At 37.6% G+C, this 12,447-nt stretch overlaps 2 protein-coding genes across 2 annotated transcripts; one reads left to right on the top strand and one right to left on the bottom strand.

The window, feature by feature from the left end:
* Positions 1–85: 85 nt before the first annotated feature.
* Positions 86–3,262, bottom strand: LOC103928513 (PRKR-interacting protein 1 homolog). The gene is given in 3 exon segments (XM_009337559.3): positions 86–603; positions 2,837–2,859; positions 2,862–3,262. Coding segments are annotated over 3 exon segments (555 nt in total). The 5' UTR covers positions 3,109–3,262; the 3' UTR covers positions 86–318.
* A 4,146-nt stretch (positions 3,263–7,408) lies between these two features.
* LOC103928509 (protein unc-50 homolog) lies at positions 7,409–12,389 on the top strand. Its single transcript, XM_009337557.2, has 10 exons — positions 7,409–7,755; positions 9,345–9,412; positions 9,529–9,554; positions 9,756–9,846; positions 10,047–10,142; positions 10,783–10,851; positions 11,109–11,167; positions 11,253–11,375; positions 11,723–11,794; positions 11,875–12,389. Exons 1-10 carry the CDS (start codon positions 7,666–7,668, stop codon positions 11,943–11,945), a joined length of 765 nt encoding a protein of 254 aa, XP_009335832.2. The 5' UTR covers positions 7,409–7,665; the 3' UTR covers positions 11,946–12,389.
* The last annotated feature ends 58 nt before the right edge of the window (positions 12,390–12,447 follow it).

A 12,447-nucleotide genomic window follows, 5' to 3' on the forward strand; every position in this document is an offset into this window, starting at 1 on the left:
CCATATCTTTCTCTGATTTTTCGAATATTTCCATGAAAATATCGATCGTATCAAAGAAAATTTAAACATTGCGTAAACCACATCGTTTTTGTTCAACATTGCAGTTTTATATCAAGAAAATAGTTAAACTAAATCAAAATTTAATTTGTTCTAATCCCTTGGGATGTTACATCTTGGAATACATACAATCGAATTTCGGCGGCAAACACGGCAATTCTAGACTTGAGAAAAATGAAATCCCAATTACGTTGGTGCATGCTTTGCTCCTTTACTTTGCAATGCACACGGATACCAAGCTTTGAGCCGATGCATCAAGAATTAAAACTTCGTACAAGCTTGTTCAGTTTGATCATCAGAATTCCCCTCATCATCCGAAGACTCTTCTTTCTGTTTCTCTTCCCCACCTGAATTTGTTTTCATCTTCTTCTCCTTTTTTCTCTGGTTTTTCTTTTGGCGTTTCAAACGCTTTTTTGCTGTCTTTTCTTCAGCCTCTCCCAGTCTTTCCTCCCTTCTCATATTGAATTCGGCCTCTTCGTTCCTTCTCTGATAGTCCGCGTCCATCCTAGCAATCCTGTCTTGCTCTTTCCGTCTCATTTGCTGATACTGTGGATGTACAACTTGGGGTGAGAAATAAGTTTACATGAAATTTAGCTGCCAGCTTAATGAGTCCAACAAATCATAACCAATCAGATATTCCAATGTCACGAAAGCAGGTGTATGAAAAGAAAATTAATTTTTTCCGAACTTCAGATACTTATCTAATCGGTACTACTGATTCAACATCAAACTCAAACTCAAAATCATAGAGAAGAAAGCAGTTTCCGCTTGCACCTGGCTACATTCTATTGCAGTGCGTACAAATCCGGGCACTTTCTTTTTCGTTGAGAAAGACGCTATTTCATTGCAGCAAGACAAACAAGACAATCCCGGGCATCTCTTGTCCCAAAGTTTAAACTTGAAAGTAGACAACACTGCATTCTATTGCATTGCTCAAGATCGAAGGTTTCTCTATCCCTACGCGTATAATAACAAGCTACAGCCTTTCAAAGAATACTTCATTGTTTAATCATAAATGATCCCCAAGTTCAAGCAGAAAACACTAATTCAATGCAGAGAAAAGGGCAGAGATTCATTCATCCATAAGAAAAACAATTCTGCTAACTGAAGGATTAGAAGTTGTATTGCGGTCCACATGCAAAAATGACAAACAATCATTCATGCCTACTGCCAACATACATACCACGTATAAGAGAGCCACCATACTCCATATCCATTCTGTGTTCGGTGTTCCCACCAACTCCAATATAACACTAAAGAGGAAAAATTGCTTTACTTCTTGGCAAAATCTCTTCAAAACTCAAACTAAAAAGACGGCCACAACACAGTTACCGTGCATGACTCTTATCAACACATTCTTCTACTTTTATGGTACAAAGTTGGCCCTAGTGTACGCATACACAATTCGACGAAGCTCATGCAATATAACCCCCTCAACATACTAACAATCTAGCATTCAGTCTGACTATCATAAAGAAAGGCTTGCTCAATCCCAAAATTGAAAATCCCTAATACCCGGCAAGCTCATATACCACGCTATCGAAATTGAATTCCAATTTTGTTTTTCTGCTAATGGTAAGTGACCAAACTCTTGCTATGGGCATATCAGCCCAACAAGTCAATTCAAATTTGATTATTCGTAATTTTGTGAAGAATCAAACCGAAGGCAGCAGCCTCTAATTACTGTACCACTCATGTCCTAGCTAGGGGTGGGCAAACAGGCGTCTAGGACCCACGGGGCGGGGTGGGTTCAGCCGGTTCGGGACGGTTACAAATTTTGTAAACTCAAAATGGGGCGGGCGGGACAGGTCCATATAATCGGCAGGGCGGGGCGAATCCCAAATCTCTGAAAAGAGGTTCCCCGACCCGGACCGTTTCCCCTTTCTATAATTCCATTAGTGCATTCAGCATCCTTGGTTCTATATTATCCTCTAACTTCCACAGGTTCTCTCCGAAGACGAACGCACTTTCAACTGCACCGCCCTTGAGCTCTCGCTGAAGTTGCTCAGATCTCGCAATTTGTTGCCTCGCGCATCCGTAGGCGGTTGCCTCTTCTTCTCCTCCTGTAAGTCCTCCGCTGCCGCCTTCTTCTTCTCCTCTTTCTGCTGCTTCAAATTTCAGTAGTCCAGGCTCCTACTTCTCTTCTTCTCGGTATCTAATTTCAGTTTAATCTTGAATTCGAATTTTGGGATTTAGGAATGTTAATTTGCTTGAAAAATTCATCAAAATGTTGGGGATTTAGCTTAATTAGGGATTCAGTTTTATTTTATTTTTTGATGAATTCGAAATTGTATTTGAATTTTATTTTATTTTATTAATTTGTTCTATTTGGGGATTTTGGTTGGGGCATGAGAAATGCTAAATGCTGGATTTTTTGTGGGAAGCAGATTGTGTGCATATGTATATACCTTATCGAATTGCAGAAAAGCTTTACACGGGGAGCCATAGGATCTGTAAGAAACAGGCCGGGTTAGTTCTGGTTCCAGTTTTGAAAATTTGACGATCCGTCCTGCCCCGGCCCATTTCATTTTCATACGGTTCCAGTCCGGTTCTTCCAAATTTGGATCCGGCCCAATCCGTGCCTACCCCTAGTTCTAGCTCCAGCTATCTAAGTTCAGAATACCCTAACTTCTAAAGACAACCGAACACAAGCCCTATATCCTCTCTCAATCTACTCCAATTTATACAGTAATTTACTCAAATAAGCATCAATATCCAATAATTACAATCACAAGGAAAATCAAGGTCACCATTGTAATAATGCATCCGCATATCATACCTGTTGGAAGTCGCCAGAGCCGAATCGGCGGAGCTACCGGAGGTGTCACTGACGCGAACCGGGAAATTTTTGAGAATCCTCCGGAGCTTGATCTTGAGGTCATCTTCCTCCTCCTTGAACACAGGAGGCGTATACTCCACAAGCGCCGTCGAACCAGCTGCAGTCGGTGGCCTAGAGGATAGCATTAGTTTCCTGTCAGGCCCCTGGGCTTGTTTCCTCTCCGGCCCGGCCACCAGTTGCATGTCCCCGTCTTTGGGTCTGCCCAACAACATGTCGTGCAAGAGAAGCCCTACTTCAGGATTCGGAGGTGTGGAGTTTAGTATAGGAATTTGGGGGATTCTGAGACTAGAAGAACCCTAATGGCGGAAACAGTGTCGTAATTTTGGGGTTTAATTTAGGGAGGATTTTTCTTCACAACATATGAAATTGTGGAGAAATTTTTAGATGTGCCGGGAACACCATGCCACGTGGTGTTCCCTCACACATAAAAATTCAAATTTTTTTATTTATTGAAATAAAAAATTGAAGTATATTCAAAATTTGAATTTTTATGTGTGAGGGAACACCACGTGGCATGGTGTTCCCGGCACACCTAAAAATTACTCGAAATTGTGGCATTTAGTAATTTCTGCACTTAATCATTTTGCCACGTGTCATTTAGTTAATTTTCACATTAAATATTACTTTTTAAATTTAAATAAAATTAATCAAGATTAAGTGAAAGCTTAGCATTTCTCATTTTGAAATTGTGGCGTGGTCAAAATAGAATTGAATAAGATTTCAAAGAATGCATCTAAATTTATGTGTAGTTAATTAAATTTTTTAAATATTTTTTAAGAGTATACAAATTTAGGTACATGGTGTGAATCAAAGCCACTTGCGGGGCCCTTTCTTAGACTTATAGGGTATCTTGAATGGGTTAGTAGTGATGGTGATATAGTAACGAGACAAGACAACGAACTTCCGTTGGTACTTAACTATCGATATTTGTTTTACTTTAGGTCCATGAATTTGTCTTTCTTCAGGGTCTTGTACTTCGGAAGCAAGAACTCCATACAGACCGCCACTTGAATATATCCAATTTTCTTTTTCGTCTTTCGAGATTTGTTCATTCTTATACTTTCACCAATTTTCTTTGTAGGAACCATACTGTCGTCGCGATCTATTGATCAATCGAGAAGTTTCCCTACCTCTACATCGCACAAAACGTCTTCTCGACATGTTCGAACCAAGCTTCAGCTAGTTCATGATCTCCATGTCATAGAAGTATTCTCGCTTAAAGACCAGTGGTGATATCCAAAGCATTCTTCCGAGAATGGCAGAAAGCCGTTTGGACGGCCTCAGCGATGGCCGCTCCGAGATGCCCAAATCAGGAAAAGCTAGCATGGTACATCCTCGGCAAGGTGGCATAGTTCTACATTTGACACCAAGAATGACTATCGCATAATATCACGTGTGTGATGATTGCAAGACTGCCTAAACCTATGCTTTGATATCAAACTAACACACTCCGACTCGGAAAGTCCACCTGGACATCCAACTCAAGGTGTGTTGGTCAACACTTGAAAAGTAATGAAGGCATAAGTGAATGTGATATGAAAAAGTGCGAATAAATTAAAACCTAAAGGTCTAGAATTAATTTAACTAATAATGAGTCGGCAATAGCGGGAGGAACCCTTATTATACATGTGATGTCAAAGCATAAGTGGTCAAACAGTAAAGTGAGGAATGTTTGTACATGAAGAAAACACTTCCTATGTTAACATCAGTGAATGTCAGCGTTGCCAATAATCCTTGTCGCCGCAAGAGTACCATCACTAAGTTGTGGAGGGGCGAAAACAAAGGTGAGTGGACCAAAAAATGAAGTTTGGTAAAAATCGTTGTTTTCGTAAAAGTTGTAACCCTTCGTTGAAAAACAAGTATAGTTTCCCAAACTAACTTATTATTCAAAAGTATATTGTATAGTACCCAATAGATGATGTAATAAAAGAATACGGGTACGAAACATTAAAAGCAATAGTGATAACAGATTATCATTGCACATCAGGTCATGTAAGCACACAAATCATGCAGAAAGTTACTACACAAATAGGCTGGGCGTATAATTTACATTCTAATACTATAATCACGTGAAGCTGGCACTAAACGCTCACATACAAGTCTTAGCTGCCTAATGCAAAACTAGAGTCAAGCTAGCACCTACTCTAGATCCAAAGTGAATGTAAACGGTGCATGTGAACATACACATAAAGCTAGTCATGACCTACACAGTACAACTAAAAGTGACACCATGCATACATTTTAAAATGAGTAGATAAATGAGAAGTGTATACATGCCATAGTTTATACTCACAAAATAATAAAAAAATAACCAAGTGTAGGTAATTATTATTTTCTAAGTTCAACATGACATGTCACACAAATAAACACAAGCACAAGTACAAAAACTAATATAATAATAATAATAATACTTTTGAAGAAAAGATCCACTCACAATTACATTGTGGGGTCATAGTTGCTTGCCTAGCTTATCCTTGGCATAAGTTTTTCTTAAATGAGAAATTACCGTAGTGATTAATACTTTAATAGTAATGCAAAGAACCTAACTTTTTCCCTTTGTTTGCTGGTTTTGGAAATTAAAACTGGTTGGAACGTGATTGGCATGATGTCACGTGACAAGATGTGTCACCACGCGGCGATCGGAGCCGCCACGCGCTGCTATGCGTAGGTCAAAGTCAGGCGAGTGTGCAAACATGCACCGGAGATGGAATATTTTGTCACTGGAGTGAATATTTCCTCATCGAGTAATATTTCACCGCCGGGCGTAATATTCCATCACAATAACAATAACGTTAACTGTGATGTGAAGGGTTATAGTTAACATAATTTACATTGGTTTGGCGGTATATGTTGACGTTGTTAACGTCATTAGGAACATTCCATCAAGATTGATGAAATATTTTGCCTTCTTCTTTGGTGAGTCTAATTGTTGAGGCTGCTGTGCACCGGAGGGAATCTCGCCAAATTTAAATTTTTTGCCTGGAAAAATCACAGAAGTATATCAGAGCCATTTTTCAACCAAAGTTCACATAAAATATAGGGTTGTGATTTTCACACACTCTTAACTACTTTTCCCACACCCTTCCATATTTTTTAATACTTAATTAGTATCCTACTACTTAATCTTCCATATATGCCCCTCCCTATTTAATCTTTCATTAATTACCATAAAAAAGTAGGAAGGGTATACATGGAAGATTAAATAGTAGGATATCAATTAAGTATTAAAAAATAGAGAGGGATGTGGGAAAAGTAGTTAAAGATGTATGAAAACCACAACCCTAAAATATATGGAAATGAAGCTATGGAGTTGATCACGAATATGCCTAATTTGAGGCCATAAACTAGCCAGAGGTGACTGGAAAATGGTCGAAAAACCATGGCCTGATTGGTTTCCTTCTCATCCGCCACATATTCAAGCATTCAAAGCTCGAATCTGAGTCTGGGGGTGGTAAGGAGTTTGTTGGGGTTGGTAATCTTGTTCAGTTCGACCCCCCATTGCCTTGGATATATTAATTTGGGTGCGTTAGGCTAATCTTTTTTCCTTTTTTCTTTTCTTTATTTATTTATTTTTTTTTTATTTTTTATTTTTATTATTTTTTTTACATCTCTTCAATTTATTTTAAACTTAATGTTATCTGATTGTTGAATGTTAATGCATAATGAAGATTTATAATAAACTTTATTGCACATGTGATATAATCTTATTATGTGTTGAGTCCTACATATGTTTTAGGAGGCGACCGATAAGTTCTAGGAAGAAGAGATAGTACATAAGTCAAAGTGGAATAAATTTTTGAGTTTAGGGAGTAAACGGTAAAGCGATGACTTTTGAGTTACAGAGGACAAAATGAGATCAAACTAGAGTTCCAAGGAGCGTAGCAAAAAACTAAGCCTTTTTCTTTTATCAAAGTCACTTTTAGTTTGCTCGTCCAACAATCCCTTCAGAGCAACTCCATTGTTGCTTACTGCCTAGGGGGATAAGGCAACCCAATCCACTCCCCCCTCCCCAAAACACTTCAGCCCCTTCGAGCAATTGGGTTCAAGGAGAGCCTGATGGAGAAGTTGGGCAATAATCACCTGCCTAGCGTCCTGTCTGTGTGACGCAAGACTAACGTCATCATGATGTCAGCCATAATTTAAATTATTAAAAAATTATTAAAAAACAATAAAAAATAATAAAAAATATTAAAAATTATAATTTTTTTTCTATAAACACCTAAATGTGTTCTTCCACTTTACACTACATTTCAATATTTTCAAATATTTAAACCAATATTTTATTATTATCTGAAATTAAAAATAAAATTATCTTTTATTATTTTATAAAGCAAAAGATGCTAATATTTTAATACGAATTGCTTGGACTATTCAGTTTAGGACTGGAGATGTACTTAGACAATTATTATTCATTATAAACAGTTACTATTTATTTAAGGAGATTGAGTTGCCTATTGCTCCGAGAATCTTAGTACAGAGAAATTACAATCCAACCTCACAATTCAAAATGCAGGTCCGGCCCAATGCGGGAATTGATCGAAACTTGGGTCGTAAGCGCAAAGGAAACTGAAGTAGTCGTTGTTTCTACGTTCGCTTCCTGCCATCTGAAAATTCTGAACTCTTTCGAAGAGAAGGGGGAGAGAGAGAGAGAGCTGGTGGTAAGTACAGAGATTTTGTAGATCCGCAAAGAGGAGGTGCATAGAATTCCAAGCGAAGAAGCACAGAGGAATCAGGAGAGAGAGATAGGGGAGAGAGAGAGAGAGAGGAAGATGTTGCCGACAACGTCGAGAGGGCGGTCGTCGTCCTCTTCATCTCGGACGAACCCCATGCCCATTCAGTACCTTCGGCGAATAATCAAGGTGCTTTCTTCGTCTCTAATTGTCTGGGCTTATACTTTTAGATCTGATCTGCGTACTAATTTGCTGCTTAAGCATTTCATAATTTGTGAGTTGGATCTAATTCGACGAATAATGTTGTAAAAACTCTGAATTCTGGAAGAATTAGTGCCTTTGATTGCTCTGGAATCTGGATGTGCGGCCGAATTTTGGGTTCTTTTTTGGTTTTCAAGTGGGTTCGGGGTTGTTGGTTGCTTAGAGGTTGTTAGGTAGGTGCTTTTATGGATTTAATCCTCATTTGTAGGGCTGGTTTGGTATTGCTGTGCTTTGAAAAAAAGCTGCTTCTGCTGTGCTGTGAGAATAAGCAGCTGTGAAATAAAGCAGCAGAGTGTTTGGTAAACTTTTTTGTAAAAGTGCTTTTGAAAAAAAAAAGCAGTATTAGAGTGTTTGGTAAACTTTTATGTAAAACAGATGTGAAAAAAAGCCAGTTTTTCAAAGCTAGGTTTTGCAGCTTCTTGTTTTTGGCTTTTTTTCATCCAAAACTGTGAAAAAAAGCTGAAGCTGAGTGTTTACCAAACACAAAAACAGCTCCCAGCTTTTTTTGATAGCAGCTTTTTTCAGAATCACCTCAGTACCAAACCAGGTCGTAATCAATTGTTTGAGCGGCTGGTAAGGTTGGTTGACATCGGTCTCGGAAGACTTTGAGAGTTCTTTGTTCAGTTGAATGTGGAGAACATCACATTTTTAGATGGGGAAGGTATTTTAGGGAAATGTGGTGCATTTGAGCTAGTTTCACGTGGAGAAGTTGCCCTAGGTTAAAACAATGTGACTTTGGTATTCTTTTTTAAAAGAGATATCGGAGTGAAGTCAGTGTGATGCTTCGGTTCTGAAACATACAAAATGGCAAAACTAAAGTTTACACTGATGTTGCGAAATGGCTTAAGAAAGTAAGAGAACAGAGGAACTTTCCACCATGATGGGTTCAGAGCAACAATATAGAGATCCAGTAACTTAGCATTTTGGATAAAGCGGCTGATAGACCAAATAAATGATTTTATATGTTATTACTGGGAGGGGGTTGGAGATCGTGTCTATATATCTAATTCAATCATACTTTGAGCCTTTCATTTGATGTAACGCACACAACTTGATGTAAGTTTTTAGTCTCATTTGGAATCCTGGTTTAACAGTGCCTGCATATTAATTGAGACCCTGCTACATGTATATTAGTCTGCATTTTGTTAGGGCATCCAGATCTGCTAAATAAAGGCTGTGTACTGTGCAAATTACAAACTAAACATCAATTTTGGCAACCAAGAAGTTTTCTTGGATGTGAAGCAAATTGAACATGAGTCGATGTATAATCATGTTATTTGGAATTCTAGTCCTATCTATTGCATAACCAGGTGTTGGGTATAGGTCTGAAATCTGGAGTTTTTTTCAGCACGTCTATGTCTGTTTTGTTGTCTCTTTGAAATCTCTTTTAACTTTGGTTCTGGAAGCTAGAACATTTTCATCAGTAACAAGTTAGTATGCTACATCCAGTTTGTTATAATTTTGATTTTGTAGGCATGTACCAATGATTTTTCTTTTGATTTTTGTTGGTTTTTTAGTGGCAACAAATGGATGTTGAATATACTTTTTGGCAAATGCTTCACCTATGCACCTCGCCGAAAGTTGTGTAAGTATTCACCTTTCCAGATCATCAGTATCCTCATTACTGTTGTGTTTTGTTGCTCATGATTTCCTTAATAATGAGTTTTGTATCTTGCATGTGGAACTGTGCGACTGATGCAGCTATCAGCACACTAAATATCACAAGCGTAAGTCCCTTTTCCATGAAAAATAAGAAGCAGATAATTTCTTTCCTTTTCCTTTTCTTTTGGAAAATATTCATAAGGTTGGCCTCTCCAAATTTTTTGATTTATTTGTGTGCCTTTGAAGTGATTACATGTCAAAATTGTGAAATATTTCTGCTACATCTGACGCAATTGAAAATTGGTTTACTTTCCTTTTGGTCTCAGAAACTAAGAATCAATGGGCACGCGATGATCCTGCTTTTGTTGTAATCTGCAGCGTTCTACTTGCAGTTGCAACTCTGGCTTATTGTGCTGCGTAAGTTTACTGTTCACTAATCCTACATGTAATAGTTGCATTTTGGATTTAGTTGTTCATCTGAATTTGATATTGCTTTGCCTCAAAAGTTCTAGCCTAATTGCTGTTTATATTATTTATTTATTTTTATAGCTTTAGACTGGTCTAAGAGTTCTGTGAGGAATCCTTTGTTGATTTATATATTATTTTTATTATTTCAGGTACGACCATAGTGCTGCACATGCTGTTTTTGTAGTTATTTCCGTTTTGCTTTTTCATTTTTTGTTCATCGGGATGCTTCTGGCTACGTTTTGCTGGTAAGAACTAGTGCTCTCTAACACTAATGTGAACTCGTATTGTCCGATCCCTGAAATATGTTAGTTCTTAATTCTTATTCAGGCCCAATTGTTTCATGAAAAAATTTAAGGAACAGATAAGTTTTGTGGAACCAAATTTCTTGTGTTTTCTTACTCAATTTTTTAGATAAACAAAGCTATTTTCCATAGAAGTAGGAAAACATATTTGTTTGATATCACCTGTCGATGCCAAGCCACCTTGAGTTTCCTAGTCATTTAATCATTCAGTAAAAGGCTTCTATATAAGCTAATAGTGAGTATGAAATAATCTATCTAAAGACAAAGATCATGTTAGTTTCATGAACATATGAGAGTGAAATGTTTGATGATTTCATATGTTTTGGTGTAAACGTGAATCTGGGTCTTTTATAAATAGCTAGTTGCTGGTAACAACACGTTATTAATTTCTCAAAAGTCCAAGAAGGAAACTAATATTTGGAGAACTTTTAAGTGTAAACATTTTAGTTCCGAGTCTCTTTTATAACTGTTTCAGTTTTCTGTCTCCTTATGTATACAGTTCTCAATCTTCATTCATACTTGACACCTCAGTGTGAAGTATTGCTCGTCTAATGGCAAAGTCCACTTCTCAATGTTCATGCAGGTTTTTGACTAATTCTTACCTCCGTGAAGAGGCTCCGAATAGCCATGTTGTTGAGCAGCGTGTTGAATGGCGAGTCCATTATCCTTTATTTCCACTTTATTGGCAATATGATTGTTACTGAACAATTCAACTTAGTCTTTCTCCTGATCCTATATCATCAGCATGTACGTTCATGTGCATGTTATGTATGTGAATATGATTTCAGATTGATTGAATCTCCCACAACTAGTAATTTAAATTATATAAGTGTATTTCTAACTTTTATTTCGATTCTTGTTTGATTACCTTCTGATCAATTATTTTGTTGTGATTTTGGTCAATTGAAGGCTGTACGCGTTTGATGTGCACTGCAACTCTTTCTTCCCGATGTTTGTTCTGCTTTATGGTAGTTAATACAAAAATATGTTTTCCTTATCATATTTTTATTCTCAAATGTGTGAATTAATACTTTTGGTGTCTTGGTTCTGCAGTGATCCATTATTTTCTATCACCAATTTTGATAGCTCATGGCTTCCTTCCTGTATTGCTATCAAATTTGATATTCATGGTGGCCACTTCATACTATCATTATCTCAACTTTTTAGGTTATGATGGTAAGCTAATGATTCTGTTCTGTGCTTGAAAATTTTCATTGAAATGTTTAGGTTCATTCGGTGTTTTGGATGTGGATACAAAGTAATGTTGCTTAAAGGCCAAGATTAATGAATTCAATCATATTTCTAAGGGAAATGTGCAATTGATTTGTCAAACAAAGACTAGTGAGTAGTAACCGTCTAAACGGTTCACCTATGCATTAATATGTAGAGCTTTCCACCACTTGCGGTGGAGATGAGAGGTGGCCAGCATTATAGATTTTTACATTTCAATTCTAGCATTCTCCTCTATAGTCAGTAATATTGCCTTCGTGCGTCATACTGATTGCATGCCCTATGTTTTGCAGTACTGCCCTTTCTGGAGAGGACCACTTTCTTCTTATATCCAATCAGTGTTGTCATTGTCCTCTCTCCGATCTGTAAGTGTTGCATGAACTCTCTCTTTTGAGTTTGCTTTCCTGTACACCTAGTGTCAAAATTGTCTGTTTCCCGTCTGCAGTGATTTTGAGTGGCTTCAGTCCTTCAAGATACTTTATGAACATGTACTTTAGTCAACGAGTATGGATTTAATTAAGGCAAACATTTAAGACAGCACATGTCATGCTTGGGTTACTAATTGAGAGGCCACAACTCGAGAAGGCATCAGCGGATTATTGAGTGCTTATGCATGATATGATTATCAGCAGCAGGTCACATAGGAAAAAGCTTGTGTGGCTTCCCTTGTAGTCATTTTACAACTGTGAACGAAGATTGGACCAACAAAGATAGGGCATCAAGTGTGTTTTTTAGAGGTGAACATTGATCCCAGAGATGTATCGAATGCTACGATTTGTCTGCAAATCTATTCTTTACATTTACACAAATTTTTGAAAAATTATAGTCGACTTGTTTTGAAGATTCTGTTCCCGTTGTACCAAAGGTGTTTTGGAGTCAATTGAATAGAATAGGTACGGTTCAGCGTACATGTATGGTGAATTAGCAACTGAAGAGAGTTGAGCCATTTATTCCTCAGTAGTCCATCTTAACCACTTGGATCATGGTTGTCAATCCTTTCTCTTCGCAGAACTGAAGC

The sequence above is a fragment of a genome, unplaced genomic scaffold (assembly GCF_019419815.1).
Source record: "Pyrus x bretschneideri cultivar Hongxiangsu unplaced genomic scaffold, Pyrus_bretschneideri_v1 Contig89, whole genome shotgun sequence".
NCBI lineage: Eukaryota > Viridiplantae > Streptophyta > Magnoliopsida > Rosales > Rosaceae > Pyrus > Pyrus x bretschneideri.